The sequence below is a fragment of the Temnothorax nylanderi genome, unplaced genomic scaffold (assembly GCF_030848795.1).
Source record: "Temnothorax nylanderi isolate EJ_2023f unplaced genomic scaffold, tnyl_v1.0 TNYL_tig0068_pilon, whole genome shotgun sequence".
NCBI lineage: Eukaryota > Metazoa > Arthropoda > Insecta > Hymenoptera > Formicidae > Temnothorax > Temnothorax nylanderi.
The window spans coordinates 970,304-987,530 of NW_027249130.1; the positions used below are offsets into that span (position 1 = coordinate 970,304).

General features: G+C 38.0%; 1 protein-coding gene across 1 annotated transcript; it reads right to left on the reverse strand.

Annotated features, from left to right (window-relative positions):
- Positions 1 to 4,828: 4,828 nt before the first annotated feature.
- Positions 4,829 to 10,537, reverse strand: LOC139773776 (uncharacterized). The gene is made up of 4 exons (XM_071708493.1): positions 10,160 to 10,537; positions 9,064 to 9,679; positions 6,283 to 6,459; positions 4,829 to 5,924 (listed from the first exon to the last, which is right to left on the reverse strand). The coding sequence occupies exons 2-4, from the start codon at positions 9,593 to 9,595 to the stop codon at positions 5,383 to 5,385; spliced, it is 1,251 nt and encodes a 416-aa protein (XP_071564594.1). The 5' UTR covers positions 9,596 to 9,679; positions 10,160 to 10,537; the 3' UTR covers positions 4,829 to 5,382.
- Between the last annotated feature and the right edge of the window lie 6,690 nt (positions 10,538 to 17,227).

The window sequence follows — 17,227 nt, forward strand, 5'->3', positions numbered from 1 at the left end:
CCTCTTCTTGTCCAGAATTTACCGTAACTTCTAATGTGGAGTTCTTTCTGGTAATATTTCTCCTATCGCTTTTTCTACAGCATCTCTTTTTTGGACTTCCCATTCTTTTATCACAATATTGTTTTCTTCTTTCTCTCTCTTATTTCCTTTTGCATTTTTAATTTTTTAAATTTTCTATTGTATGTAGATCGCCATCCGCGCCACTATGAGATGAGTACAAAATAATGTTTGACAAGTGGAAAAAAGATACAGGAATTGAATACGTATATGCTCACGAGACCTTGACGTGTAAACATCTCTCGCGTGTCGCTCCTGCCCGTCAAAATTTATCGGTGTGTTTTAGTGTTCCATTCCACTGTGCCTATTTCGCACAATCTTATTTTATTGTAACTCCGCTGCATTAAATCGAGAATTTGAGTGCACATATTGCTATTATCGGGAATTGCTCCCTGTAGCTGTCAGTTAGCGACGCGCGAGATTGTCCTGTGCGTTTATGTCTCATCCTGCCGATATTTCATGTTCCGAATCTCTCAGCGTTACAATTGTACTGCATTGATCGAGCTCGCTCTGCCGCCTTCCGGCATGCGCCGAATTTTGTAAGCCTTTCACAGTAAATTTATGATTTATTGCGCTATCATTAGCTTCTTTGTCTCAGTAAGTACATTGAAAATCTCTCTAATCTTTGTTAAATTAACGACCAAATTTTGCGACATCATTGGTTTTACTCACTGTCGTTATCTTTCTTCGTCCCAGTCATTATCTGTAAATACTTAATCTGTTATCTCTCTGTGAATAATTTAGACGTACTAAACATGAGCCAGCCGACCTGTTATAAATGTAAGCGCTTTCTTTCTCGCACGCTCAAATGCACGTATTGCAAGACAGACAATAGTTGGTCTCCTACGGACATGCATACGGACTGCGCCGCCGTCGGTGGCATCTCGCCGTCTCTCGCTGCCGGATCCGCTCCCTCGACTGATGTCACTCCAGCACTCGTGATGCCAACTACCCCTGTAACTAGAGGAGCGATTTGCCCGGCTTGAAACAGCATCATTGCAACTTCAACCTCCGCACCGGCTGGCCCCTCGGTTGTCCCCTCGACTGCATCTGACAGGTTAACTGCACGCTTCGAGCGCATGGTCAACGAGCACAGAGATCATGAGCTTATAATTTTTGGCATTCCAATTATCAAGCCAGAGGACTGCGCGAACACTGTGCTTCATGCGGCTGCCTCGCTCGATACACCGCTTGCATCCTCGGAGGTTATCAGTGCCTTTAGAATCCGCGGAAGGGACCCTTTATCTGGTCCCATCGTAGTTAAACTCACCACGATTGCCAGGCGAAATGAGCTGCTCGCCAAATTCCGACGACGTGCCGGATCAGAATTTGCTGCGTCCAATATCGATGGCTCGTGGCCGTCCACCAGAGTTTACCTCTACAAGCGTTCTACTGCGTCCGAGCGTCGTCTGTTTGCGGAGGCTCGTCAACTAGCTAGATAACATAACGTCAGGCATGTGTGGATGAGACGAGGGGTAACATATTTTAGAATATCGGACGGCTCTCCCATGCGCCGCTACTTATCACAGGACGTCTGACGTCTTTCGCGTACTGGGTCGGTTGCTGCTGGTATCAGTCGCAGCCGCCTAACACTTCACGTCGCTCACATCAACGCGCGTTCACTATTGCTCCACTTTACACTGGTAAAAGATCTTATAGCCTATCATCAACTTGATATTCTGGCGATCGAAGAGATTTGGCTGCGAGACGTGATCGACCCTAAATTAATTGACATAAACGGTTTTACTTTCGTTTGCTCCGATCGATCTACCGGCTCCCGCGGTGGGGGCGTCGCGTTATATATTAATAACTCTCTCTTTCTCTCAGATTGACCTTGGTGCCTCTCCTCCCGGCACACTCGTGGATATCGTCGCTGTCTTTCTTCGCCTGACACACAGATGCGTAGCTGTGATCTGCGTTTACCGTCCTCCTCGCTCACCAGTCTCCGATATGCATTACCTTGAATCGCGCTTGTCTCACATTACGTGTAGCGCCGACGAAATTGTGTGTATGGGCGACTTCAACATTGACATGCTCCGCCCCAACTTAACGCTCGACTGTTATGCGACATAGCATCGAACCTCTCCCTTCGGCAACTCATAGAGTTGCCAACGCGTCTTACACAGAACACATCATCCATTCTTGATCTTATCATGATTTCGCATAGTGTGGGGGTGGTCGACTATTGGAGTCAGCGAGGAACTCGACATTAGCGATCATTTCATGATCTGGGTTCTTTCTGAAAATAGCTTGACCTTGTCACAAGGCCCGCATTACCCTCTCTCGCAACATCCACGCCATTCAGCCTTCCGACATTTCCTCCGAGTTGCTCAAGACTCAGGTCGCCTGTGTTCGGCGCGACGCATGTTGATGAGATGGTCGCCTATATTTCACATCTTCCATAATGTCCGTGTTCAATCGTCTCGCTCCGCTGACTCTCAAGAGCGCGTCACGTCCGCCGGCTCCGTGGCTCAACACCGCCGTCAGAAATCTAATATCTTTAAAGCGTCGCGCTCTTCTTCGTTATAGGCACACTCGGTTCGAACACGACTGGCATCGTTATAAGCAATACTCCGTAACAAGGTAAACTATGCCATACGCCGTGAAAAGAAGGCTTATCTTACAAATACTCTCTCATCAAACTCTCCTCGCCAATTCTGGAGAAATCTCTCAGTACAGGGAGGGACAGCATCTCCCTTGCATACCTTACCCTCCCACCTCCTTGATCCTAAACTAATGAATGATTATTTTCTTGATTCTCTTCCCTCCTCCTCCTGCTCTCCTCAAACGCTGTCATTTTGCCTCCTCATCCTTCAATGTCCCTGAATCATTTAGTTTTACTTCAATCACTCCCACTGAGCTCTACAATGTTCTTAAGCGCATACGTCTTACCTCTGCTGGTCCGTACGATTTCTCTGGTCGTATGCTACTTCTCTGCCTGCCTCAATGTCTCGAACCTCTTCTCCATATTTTAAATTACTCCCTTTCCTCTCATACTTTTCCCTCCTCATGGAAACACGTAGTTTTCCTCCCTATTCCCAAAACTCGCGACCCCTCCACCTTCTCCTCTCTTCGCCCTATCTCTCTCCCCCCATTTCTCTCCAAACTCCTTGAGCGTATATGCTTCCTGCAATTATATGCATTTGTCAACAAGGCAAAGATAATTCCGGAGTGTCAGTCCGGTTTTCGTGGCATGCATAGCACCACGACTGAACTTCTCCACCTCTCCGACTCCGTCCTGCGGGGTTTCGACTCAGGTTGCCTCACTGCATTGATTACTCTAGATTTCACGGAGGCGTTCGATACGGTCAACCCTCATCTTCTTCTGACTAAGCTCAAGTACTATGGCTTATCTCCTTCAGCCTTGTCCTTTATACAATCGTTCCTAATAAATCGATTCCAGCGCGTCCTTTTATATAATCCCTTGCCTATTTTCTCCCCTTCTCGCGCTGTTCTCTCAGGCGTACCTCAGAGTTCCGTGCTCGGTCCTTTATTATTCATCATTTTCATCGCTGATCTGTCCTCCACTCCTTTTTTCGCCGAACTTCTTAAATATGCCGACGACGTGATTTTTCGCAAATCATTCCGTCTATCTGATGTCTCTTCTACCATTGCTGCATTAAACAACGACCTTAAAGCGGTAGCTAAGTGGGCATCCTCCAATGCACTGCATCTTAACCCTTCCAAATCCTCACTTCTCATTGCCGGTTCTTCAGTGCTGTTATCTCAGCTTCAATCCTTCGACCTTTATCTAAACTCCGTACCTATACCTCTATCGTCCTCAATTAAAATACTCGGCGTTCACATCGACTCTTCCTGGTCGTTTAAACATCACGTGGACGTAAAATGTTGAGCTGCCTTCGCTCGGCTTCGTCTTCTATATCCTTTCCGACACATCCTCTCCACTTCTCAAAAGCTTCATATATCCCAATCGCTTGTCATCTCACTCTTCGACTACACCGACGTCGTTTATATTTCAGCACTTAACCAGCAACTGCTAAATCGTATCCAATATATTCAAAATTCATGTCTTCGCTTCTCTTACGGTGTCCGGAAATTTGACCATATATCCCCACTCTATTCTAACTCCCGTTGGCTAAAAATCCAACAACGTTTTGTGCTTTACCTCTGTTGCCTGGTTTTCCGTCTTCTTTACTCTAATACTCCTTCTTACCTTCGACGTCTCTTGCATCTGAACTCCGAGCTCCATGCCGTTAACGCCCCAAATACTTGTTACCCCGACCTTCTTTCCTTTCCATTGCATCACTCTGCCAAGTTTCGCGCTTCTTTCTTCTACTGTGCAGTCAAATATTTCAGCGACCTTCCCTCTACCATAAGATCCTTAGCCTCTTTGTCTTCTTTTCGTACAGCTGCATGCACCTTCATTTCATCGACTGCACTTCCTGCCAGAAATGCATCTCAACCTGCGCGTCACTGATTGCTTGCACGATATGTCGTGTCTGCTAACGCGCACACGTGCGAGTGTTTGTGCGTGCGTGTATATCTATGTGTTACTGTGTGTGTATTGTAAGTTCTGCGACGAATGTGTTATACGACAAAATTATACTCTCGTGAGCGAATGCATCGTTTTTATATTATATGTTTTATATATTAACTTACACTGTCTCCACTGGTAGGCTTAGTAACAACATCGTGTTGATGCCTCACCATTTGCGTATACTCACTATTTATACTCTCTATAACTGTATCATCCACTAAGCAACGCAATAAATTAAATTAAAATTAAAATTAAAGTATATAGTAACTGTCACGTTGGCATCTTTATTTCTTTACACAAACCACTGAACTGAGTAATCTGGTGTTTGGACACATTAGTGAATGCGTGTGGTTGACTTAAAATGGACCGCTTAACATTTCTTACTGATACATATATCCTGTATCATGCATGATATATATTTTTATAGCGATTTTTAATACTAATATTTATTTAACAGCCAATTAATTTTATTATAAAGTTCAACTAATACAATGCCTATTATCATACCTCCAACACACAATATATTGTTATATATGACATTCCCTTCCTTTATTCATTAATTAGTTTGATCTAATTAAATTTATTGATGCTACAGCAAGGATTACTTTTTTTGTCATATATTTCATTGAATTCGAGTGTAAGAAGATTTTATATTCGGAACGAAAATAGTAGATCCGCGATATATTCAGTTAACTGTTATCCGAACTTGTTGGAATTATATCTAACTGACATAAATAAGTGGCAATTACAGATTTAAAGAAAAAAAAAGATGAAAATATTTTCAGACATTGTATACCATTCACAAGTTGAATTTTCAAGCTATCTGGTCAGGGCTCGGATGACCAATGAGGCCACTTTATAATTTCATTATATAAGGCATCTCCAGTAACTTTATATACATATAGACAATATAGACTATAATTGTCTAACAGTTTATAGTCAGGCGTGATCTTCCCGGCTTTGACGCCGAGCTCTATGATCTTTCGCGCGGCACGTAATTGTAGTTTCGACGGTACAACTGAACTGAAATCACCGATGAAGGAAATGCCAATACTTCTGTAGTTTAAATCGCAGGTATGGTCACCGACGTAGTCCCAATTTCTGCCAACATATGCAAGGCCGTCGCCTCCGACGAGGAAATTGTAGCCGATATCCGCAAATTTATTTTCCAAATAATAAGCCTGAATAAACTTCACTTTGGTTGTACACTCTGATTGCGTGGTACAGAAATGTGACGGAGTACCTTGTGACCGACCAATAATTACATATGGTACTGGCAGCTTCATTTTTATTAGGGGTCTCCTCGAAGGCTGTGCACCCCATTCGTCCCTCTCGACAATGCGAAACGAAGTGTCTGTACCATTATTATCTGAAAGTCATGAAAACATAGTACATATCATACGAAAGGTTCAAGATATACCATGCAGACAAATTAATTAAAAGCTCTAATTTAATACACCGAATGTGTCAATCTTAATCGGATGCATACGCCAATTTTAGCTTTAAAGTCTAGAATATTACTCTTATATATTATATGATAATGCAAAGTGTTTTGAAATATATATATGACACAAGGAAAGCAAAAAAGATGCGCTTTTAAGTAACCGAAATGAAATAAATACAAATATTAGAGTGCAAGATACAGATTTTAAGTTTACAATTGTGATAAGATAACGTTTGCCTCATGTCGCGCTTGCAAACGAAAAATTTTTTAGACTGACAATTACCCTCGGTCGATGAGTCTGGAATTTCCAATGGGACCGATGTGGTCGGTTCCGGCGGTGCGGGAGATACGTCCGGATGATGAGTGAAATGTACAGTTATGGGCACTACAATAGCTAGAAGTATTAAAGTTATAACGCACGATAAAACCGCATGTTTCCACGTCCAGAGCCATTGTGTAACTAGAATAATTATAAAAAGCTATATTAGAACGTTTGTTTCACGAGCTATTTATTAATACCCTTTGATGAAATTCATACACAATTATTATGACGGGTAGCACGTGTGTACGAAAGGAGCATTATAATTACATTAAGTCCCTCACGTAAAGCATTATAATTCTTGTTCGATATCAATTTTCCGTTATTCTATTCACAATCGAGTAAACAATTTGCGGCATGCAATATCTAGACAATCTATGTCTGACAGCGTGACACATATATACTGTGAGATAAAAATAGCTCTTATATATTTAGCTTTAATTCTTGTGGCGCGACTAAAGTCTAACAATTTTTAGTCTAAACTCTAGAATATCGCCGATATTAAACTATATTCTGGAATAGTATGACAAAGACCATTGGTCAAAGTAGTTAATGATATTCGTGACATTAAAATTACTTTTAAAAATTGTTGCAGTCTGAATGGTTCTCTGATAACATTATCGTAATTCACGTAAGAAAAGAAATGGCTGTTCTTCCGAAAACCCCATGCTCTGACAGGTCAACATTTGTAAATAGGTTTCTTTCAGACATGTACTATAAAAGGAAGAAATTATCGAAACTACTTCAAAATAGATAAAGATTGTACATCATTGATTTTTATCGCATTACTATCGCAGAACTATCATTACTATGTATCTAACTAGAGATGATTAGTCAAATCGACGTCAATGCATCGATGAATGATTGATATCGAATACTGATTGATATTTTTGTCATCTGTATGTGGAGCCAGATGAAAGACAATAGAAATCTTACAAAAATATTCGCAATTGTTTAATTGACGTAAAAACAACTATGATGAGATCGGAGATGACAAAGATATGAATCAGTATTTGACATCGACTATTTATCAATGCGTCGATATCGAATTGACGTCGATTCAACTAATAATTTCTGGCTACCCAGCCAAATCAAATTCTCTTTGTTTTATATGTAAACATTTCAACACTTTGTGTTGCTTATTACGTACCCACGTATGTTTATATGTACCGCGAAATGTTTACGTATAAAACATAGAGAATTTGATTCTATGATGTCTTTAAATTTATCAGATTAAAATCAGTGTCCGCAAGTAATCATTGCGTTCTACCAATATATTTAACATTTTCAAGATGAATATTAATTCGTTCTTTAATATTTAGATACACAACATATTTATTACACACGTTTTCAAACTATAAGTTTGAAAGAGTTGAAAGTATATTTTCTTTTATCAGGAAAGAAGAGTAATGTCTTGTTACGATGATATCGATAAACAATATTTACATTATCTATATTCAATTTATAGCATATTTAGCATATTTACACTATAATGCAATTTAGCGGGTCGCGATTTATTATTTCTTATATAAAACTGTATCTTATATAAAATTGTTGTTACCCTAAAATCCAGAAACTTATAAGGGATCTGTACTATCCCTTAGGAAAATTTACTTAAAGATCTTTAAAGTTACTTAAAGTATTTTAAAGTATTATAAAGTATACTAGCCGTAATAATAGTATACTAATAGTATAATAGTAGACTAATAGTATACTGACAGCCGAACGTAAAGTTTTCTTTAAGTTATTAACCTCAATAAAAACTTTATAAGCAAGTCGCAAATATACTTTAAATTTACTTTTAACAAACGTAATACTTATAAATATACTTTAACTTTACTTTTTATAAAGGTAATACTTAAAGCTGATTTTAACTTATGCGTGTTGTTTCAACAGTATACTTAAAAAGACAAGTTCCCTTTTTCACCACACTTGCACCACACGAGACATTAAGAAATATTATACCATATATCCAATTCAAAATTTTATTACTCTTTTTAAACTGAATTTGTTTCTTAAGATGATTTTTGAAAAATTATATATTTGCGCTGGTTATGATATATGTAGACTATATATAACACTTACATCAAATTAAGAAGTAGTCTACCACGTAAGGCAGTTGGCTCACGATCCAGAGGTCCCGAGTTTGAATCCCACCAAGGTAAGTGTGTTTTTCAAATACGAGAAAATATTTATAATCATAGACTGCATCTTAAGAAACAAATTTAGTTATAAAATAGTAATAAAATTTCGAAATAAATAATTTTTTTTTATTCCGGGTGAATATCGGAAATCAGTGTCCTCTAGTATTAAGAGGACTGCAATCTTAAGTCTAGTGTCTCATGGTTAGAGGATATTCCTCTAGATTTTAAAATATCTTCTTGAGACCGTATTTCAGAGGAAAATCCTCTAAAATCAAGCGGGAGCCACTAAATGACAGAATATTTTTTTTGGGGTAATTAATAGTAATTGCATGAGTTAACTTAAAGTAACCTTTAAAGTATATTATAGAAATACTTAAAGTTTGGTTCGAAATCACTTCTAGTTTATCAATAGTTTATCAATAGTAATTTCTTTGGTAAACTTTCTAGTTTATTTTAAGTTTTTTTAAGTAAATTTTCCTAAGGGCTTTTTAGTTATCCGGCGATTTTATGATTAAACATATTTTTGTATACTTACGTAAAGAAAGAAGAGTATATATATAAAAACTAAAAGCAACAAGTGCGTTGCACGATTAACTATTACCTTTATTTAATTTAGTATTTTGCGGAAAAATGCATCCGTTTGGAGCTCCGTTGTCCTTATTCGTCGACAAATTCGAGGTATTGTCGGAGACGTTGGCGTCAAGTTTACTCGCATCTTGAGTCGGACTAGAATTAGTGTAAACGACATGGTTTACATGAATGGTAATCGGACCATTGTAGTTGACCTCATTACCCAGATGCACATTGCTCGAATCCTTCACGCGGACGTCACTGAAATTCGACGAATCGGGGTTCGGAAGGGCGATGTAACCATTCCTGGTATCGAACGCTTGATGCTGCTGGACGATGGTCGATACCGTCGGATTCATGATCCAGACGCCGGCGCCGCTTTCCTCGGCATCCGTCTCCTCTTCTTCATTGTCGTCGTCTATAACGTCACTGCACTGCGTAGAGGAATCTCCATCGCTATCATTGTCCGGAGCTACGACCGCGATTTCCTTCGCCAAACATCCAGCCTCGCCGCGAAATCTGTCGACCGCATGACCCTCAGCAGACGCAACAGTACCATTCATGTGGTCCTGCTCCTTCTAACCCTGGTGATTACCGTCGAGCGTTTGATGCTGCTGTTGCACCAATGTCGCTATCCATGCGCTATGCTAAAAATTCACCTTCTTTACATCAGATACGTGTTAAAATGCGATACGCCGCAGAATACGCTCGAGAAACAGCTGTAGGGTCTTTAGATAAATTCGTCAGGTCGCTATGAGATTCTCTCACTTCCAATTAGAATATAAATGTCCGGTTTAATTTTTTGTCTTTTAATCTTCTCTTTTCAAGTACCAAAGGGAAGATCAGTTTGTAAACATAATTATTATTTGATTTTTTTTTACAATTTGCGAAAACTTTGAAGGTAAAATAAAAGACAAGCTCGAGAAACATCAGGGCTGCGTTCAGAAATTCAACCTGGGTAACTCTAAGCTATAGTTTACGTCACGTATATTATAGCATTAGAATTATTACTTAGGTGTGCCTGGGCGTAATTCCTGAAAGCAGCCTAATATTTTAAATTGACGCAACCGGTCGGCAACAATCCGCTAAATTAAAAGATTATATAACTGACTTATATTTATGATTACCTTGCACAAATTACCATCTGGCGGCGGTCACTTTGTCAACACTAAAATCACCATTGATCTATGACGACATGGTGCTGTCATTGTGGAAAGCGCTCCGCGGGCAGGAAAACTTTACTTGATCTGGCCCTAACGATTTTCGACATGTCGTTGACACCACCTGCAGTTGGGGGATGAACCGTCCTGCGGGAACAAAGTACAATCCGAACAAGAACGGATTCGATTCAAGTCACTATCGGCTATTTTCATTAATCCTGCGACACTGTTAGACAGATACTGGCTTCAGCGATAACGTCACACGGCTACTGAAAGACGCGCCTTGGAAGTGGAATCGTGGAAGGCGCTCGTTCTAGCCTAAGAGCTGACGACACTTTTGGCCAAGTAATTTTGTAAACTACGATTTTCAGTTTTTTAACCTGCGTGGACGACTCTCCTTCGATAATCCGAACACCTGGCTGGCCGTACCTGGGGAGTTTAGAAGTACGCAGGTGAGAAAAAAAACGAATTTTCAAGTCATAGTATAAGTCTTAATTTTTATCGGATATTGATAATTGATCACTCAGGAACATGCAAATAAATTGCCAGTTCGATTGCTCGGGGGAATTAGTCGCCAGACTTAATTATAAATAATTAAAAATAATTATTTTCAAGTCATACTATAAAAGCTGGGGTTTTCTTACTAACAAGTAAAGTGCTAACACATACCACCCAAAAAAAGCCATGTGAAAATTTTGGTGGCAACATCTCGAAAAAAATTATTGAAAATGCACAAAGCCGGCGCGCGGCGGAGGAGTCTGACAATGGCCTCAATTGTTCTTAGCGTCCATGAGTTTTTAAAAACGTGTATTTTAACTATTATGAAAAGATTGATAAACAATAAATAGTGTGTGAAAATAAAAAAATGGCTTTGCTGGCGCAGCGATGCGTTATTTGTGAAAATAGTGGTGGTGGTCCAATATTGTCTTCTTTTCTGAAGAAACATTGTTGAAGTGTCGAATTGTTTTGAAGTCAAGAATTACACATGGGCTAAAATATCGAGATGTGGTTCTTCCTGCTGAGCCGAAAGAAGACAATTGGACCACCACCACTATTCCTGCTGCAGGAAGAACCACATCTCGATATTTTAGCCCATGTGTAATTCTTGACTTCAAAACAATTCTACACTTCAACAATGTTTCTTCAGAAAAGAAGACAATATTGGACCACCACCACTATTTTCACAAATAACGCATCGCTGCGCCAGCAAAGCCATTTTTTTATTTTCACACACTATTTATTGTTTATCAATCTTTTCATAATAGTTAAAATACACGTTTTTAAAAACTCATGGACGCTAAGAACAATTGAGGCCATCGTCAGACTCCTCCGCCGCGCGCCGGCTTTGTGCATTTTCAATAATTTTTTTCGAGATGTTGCCACCAAAATTTTCACATGGCTTTTTTTGGGTGGTATGTGTTAGCACTTTACTTGTTAGTAAGAAAACCCCAGCTTTTATAGTATGACTTGAAAATAATTATTTTTAATTATTTATAATTAAGTCTGGCGACTAATTCCCCCGAGCAATCGAACTGGCAATTTATTTGCATGTTCCTGAGTGATCAATTATCAATATCCGATAAAAATTAAGACTTATACTATGACTTGAAAATCCGTTTTTTTTATCACCTGCGTACTTCTAAACCCCCCAGGTACGCGGCCAGCTAGGTGTTCGGATTATCGAAGGAGAGTCGTCCATGCAGATTAAAACGGAAAATCGTAGTTTACAAAATCACTTGGCCAAAAGTGTCGTCAGCTCTCCGACTATTCTCGCTCGCGAGAAGCAAAGCGAGGTGAAGAACAGAAAAACGGAGAACGAGAACAGGCGTGCACGAATTGCACGATAATCCCTTTCGCATAATAGGTCCCGTATTTAATTTGAATAATAACTCCTTGGATTCCTGGCATTTATGTGCTGATACCATACGTGGATAGCACCGCGGTCACTGCGGTCGCATCTCAATCTATATCATTGCTGCGTATTAAAATGAATTAAGCTACCGTAAACTTAAGGATGTATGGGTGACATCTCAAAGCATTACCAAAAATCTAAAAATTTCATAGATTGTTCTATTATTACGTCTAAGTATCTGTATAAAATTTTAGCACAATTCTCTTACTGGTTTAAAAGTTATTGTAATTAAGGATGTATTGGAGGTATTTCAAATATATTCAGAAAGTGCTGTAAATTGTTTCTAAATTAAATTAAAAATACTCTGTAAAATTTTGAAGTTATTTAAGAGTTATTTAAGTTTAAAGCTGATAAAATTAACATTATCCCTTATAGAGAATCGACTTTGCTGTAATATAAATAAAATATAAATAAACCATTAAGATATTTCTTAAACTTTTTTTATGTGTAAAACATACATCATTGATATTGTATTTTAAGTTTCAAAATTTTTTGCCACAAAAAATTTTTTAAATTATTTAAACAATACTAATTATTTAAATAACCAAAAATCATACTCAAACTGTTAACGGTAATCCCTTCTAACATATAAAAAATTTTGAGTTGTTTGACATACATGCAAAGTCTTCAATCAAGAAAACAAAATTATACTATAGTAAGGTAAATGCACCTATTTGCGTCCGTGCTCCTATTTGCGTCCGAATCTGATTAAAAAATAATAAAATCAATTATATAGAATATAGACAATATTCTATAATTGCGTCTATTTTAAAATGTGTTTCATTGAAATTAAAAAAATATAACACGGTTTCAATTTTCATAGTGCGCGCCGTGAGTGACCATTTGTGTATACGCTTGCGCTGAGGGCAAATTCTTAGTAGATCGGACGGTGAAAGTGACTGTCATTTTTATCGTTGTTGCGGATCCTGAGAAATAATCACGAGGTAAGTCCTGACGCAAATGGGGCAACGCAATGGACGCAAATACGTTTGAAAACTAATCTAACTAAGGCGGACGCAACGACGTACAATGATACCTTCGCGTAATTTTAGAATTTTCCGGTACAATATGTAGCAATTTGTCAAAACAAAAGCTTTTTTCCATAAAAAAATATATATTTTTCAATCAGTAATGACTTTTAATCAAATTGGAATAGATTATACTCGTATATTGGTCTTCTATTCTGCTATAACCCTTACACGGACGCAAGTAGGTGCATTTACCTTATATAGCTATAGGTAAAACATCCTTAAAGCGATGCTGAGAATATGTATATATGTCTGGGAAGTGCACGACACTCGTTCTTATTGAAAAGAATGGATTTTGCGATCGCAAGCCGCTTGTCCAGCACTCATTGACGAACGAACTACCGATGGAATCAAAGCACGAGTAATGGCGACATTATCTCCGTTCAATCCGACATAAAACAAACTACTGTTGCGTTTTCTTGTCGAATGTACTCGGAAATCGTTGTCCCCACTCTTTGACTCTTTCCCTCAACCACAACTGTTACCGACATATCTGCGGCATGCATGTGTGTGCGATAACGTTGTTTTAGACGGTTTTTAGTCTTTTCCGTGGAATCGAATGGACTTCATTTCGATGGCCGGGGATTTCTAACATCAGTAGTGTACACGAAACATCTATATTACTCCTATTATATGATTTTTTGCAATTAAAGATAAAAGATTAGTATTTTACGCTAATTATGTCACGATTATTTGTCTCGAGTTAAAAGACAGTGTATTTAAAAAAAATTTGGAGTTAAGAGTTTCGTAGAGGTCTTTCTATATAGACACAGACTTGTATTCAGTTATATGTATAAATATATATCTTAAAATTAAATTTAGAAAGAACTGTTTTAAGAAAGAGTTTTTCATATCTTTGAAAAAATCTAGTAGCATGAACCATGATAGTATACCATATTCTTTGGATACAATGAGATTATACATATAAATACAATACAATAAGATTATATAAATTGAATTGAATTTAACATACCGAGATGTCAATACATGTTTTACTTCGATATAGTATTTTATTTAATGATAATATTATTGAATAAAAAGAAAATATTATACTTAATAATACTATAGAGACTCCGCCGACACGTAGCCCGTAGGAATGGCCGCATTAAATTCCTTTTCTCTCTGCCCGACTATTTATGGGCCAGCAGAACTCTGCCTGCTCCAAAAATTTAGTTCCTTTAAACCTCCCTCTCCTTTCCATGTAAAGTTTCTTTCAATTACTTGTAATTTCCTATATTTGATTTTCACTCTTGTTTCCCTTCCCTTTTTCGCCTCTGCTCCCCTACCAAACGTATTTCCCCTTGTATCTGTCTTACCTTCCAAGTTAGGTCATTGTCAACGATTATGTTTTTCTCCTTTAAGATCTTCTTTTTAACCATAACTATCCTTTTCTGTTCCTTACCTTTCAGTTTCTCTGTAATCATATTTGTTCCTCTTCTTGTCCAGAATTTACCGTAACTTCTAATGTGGAGTTCTTTCTGGTAATATTTCTTCTATCGCTTTTTCTACAGCATCTCTTTTTTGGACCTCCCATTCTTTTATCACAGTATTGTTTTTTTCTTTCTCTCTCTTATTTCCTCTTGCATTTTTAATTTTTTAAATTTTCTATTGTATGTAGATTGCCATCCGCGCCACTGTGAGATGAGTACAAAATAATGTTTGACGAGTGGAAAAAAGATGTACAGAAATTGAATACGTATATGTTTCTTTATTTAACAAATTATAGGCTCGTTAAATGTACAACAAATTACATTTTTTAAATAGTATATACAAGATGTTCCCCAAAATTAGGTATTAAAACATGACTGATAAATCCGGTATATTATAAAATAGAATGAAGTATATAGTAACTGTCACGTTGGCATCTTTATTTCTTTATACAAACCACTGAACTGAGTAATCTGGTGTTTGGACACGTTAGTGAATGCGTGTGGTTGACTTAAAATGGACCACTTAACATTTCTTACAGATGTATGTATCTTGTATCATGCATGATATATATTTTCATAGCGATTTTCAATTTTAATATTTATTTAACAGCCAATTAATTTTTCACAACACCTCCACGGAAAGTACGACTTTCCATGCCTGTAGAGAGGGGCGAAAGTGGCCAATTTCACGCCAGGGAGGAAAGTTGTTACTTTCCTCCCTATTTAGCGGGTGGAAAGTGACCACTTTCCTCCCTAGGGCGGAAAGTAACGACTTTCCTCCCTGTTTAGCGGGCGGAAAGTAAAGTAACGGGCAAATCTTAAAACATATATAGGAAGCTTTCCAGCAAGTGACAAGTCGACACAAGTGTCGTTTTGTCTTTGTTACTCATTCCTAAAAAAAATTATATTCTAAAAATTATATTTCTAACATTTTATTGTCATTTTGCTTCCTCATAGAGGAAGCTTTGTTTTCGTGAATTTCGTATATGAACCTTTGATTGCGTATAAAGTTGGGTCTAATCAACCAAATTTAAATGATTTACATATGAAATAGGGGTAGAAGAAACCAACAAAGAGATTGGTTTTTGAGTTTTTGATGCCAATATGTTCAGAGTGTTCTAAAATGTCGAAATATCGCATTAAAATCGCATGTCTGTATGTGTGTGTATGTGCAGATTTGATGTCCGTGATTGCTCTAACTTCCGTAAATATTGAGATATCGGGCTGTTTTTTTTTTTAATCGATAGAGTATCATTCAAGGAAGGTTGGTATTGAATTTGGCGATGATCGGTAAAGGGGTTCTTTTTTAAAAAAATTTTGAATTTTTTTAGAAATGTCCGTGGTTGCTCTAACTTCCGCAAATTTGGAGATATCGATCTATTTCTAATTTTATTATATTTTTTAGTCTTTTCTACCCCTATTTCATATATAATTTTTTAATATTTGGTTGATTAGACCCAGCTTTATACGCGATCAAAGGTCCATAATTTTGATCGCATATAAAGCTAAGTCTAATCAACCGAATTTAAAAGAATTATATATGAAATAGGGGTAGAAAAGACCGAAGTAAAAATTGTTTTTTGAGTTTTTGATGCCATTGGTTGATTAGACCCAGCTTTATACGCGATCAAAGGTCCATAATTTTGTTCGCATATAAAGCTAAGTCTAATCAACCGAATTTAAAAGAATTATATATGAAATAGGGGTAAAAAAGACCGAAGTAAAAATTGTTTTTTGAGTTTTCGATGCCAATGTGTTGCTTATGTTCAAAAACGTCGAATTTAAATTTTTTGAGGATCGGTTTTGAGGATTGGCTATCCATCAAATAACTTAGGGTAGATTGAGGCGAATCGGATTAATATAAGTTGTAAGACAATTTTCGTTAGTATTTTATTTTAAACGAGCAATTTTATTGTGCTATTAATTTTGTGTTATGTGGGGGGCTTCGCCCCCGCACCCCCCCACCAGGGGCTTCGCCCCTGGACCCCACTAGGGGCTTTGCCCCTAGCGCCCCACCAGGGGCTTTGCCCCTGGACCCCACTAGGGGCCTCGCCCCTAGAAACCCACCAGGGGCTTCGCCCCTGGACCCCACCGGACGCTTTACTCCTAGACCCCACCAGGACTTCGCCCATGGACCCCGCATCACTCTCTTTTTCTCTTTCTATTTAACTACACGCGCGTACAAACTGTACGAATGGAATATCAAGTGCATACACTCTACAGGCATTCAAAAGTTGAACATTTCCGTAAAGAGGTGTTGTGAAAAATATCGTGTGCACCTCGGGTCGAAAGCTTTTTCAGACTCGTGTGATTTGCCGCCCTCGCCTTCGGCTCGGGCGACAAACTTCACACTCGTCTGAAAAACGCTACTTTCGCCCCTTGGTGCACAATATACTATTATTATAAAGTTCAACCAGTACAATGCCTATTATCATACCTCCAACACACAATATATTTTTATATATGACATTTCCTTCCTTTATTCACTAATTAGCTTGATCTAATTAAATTTATTGATGCTACAAAATTTGCAAGGACTACTTCTTTTGTCATATATTTCATTGTATTCGAGTGTAAGAAGATTTTATATTCGGAACGAAAATAGTAGATCCGCGATATATTCAGTTAACTGTTATCTGAACTTGTTGGAATTATATCTAATTGA

What these genes read in the sequence shown, in the direction of transcription:
- LOC139773776 (XM_071708493.1), bottom strand. Translation starts at nt 9,595, where the DNA reads ATGAATGGTACTGTTGCGTCTGCTGAGGGTCATGCGGTCGACAGATTT. An exon ending in AAATACTAAATTAAATAAAG is followed by an intron (nt 6,460 to 9,063) that starts GTAATAGTTAAT and finishes TAATTATTCTAG; the next exon opens with TTACACAATGGCTCTGGACG. An exon ending in TCCAGACTCATCGACCGAGG is followed by an intron (nt 5,925 to 6,282) that starts GTAATTGTCAGT and finishes CATGACTTTCAG; the next exon opens with ATAATAATGGTACAGACACT.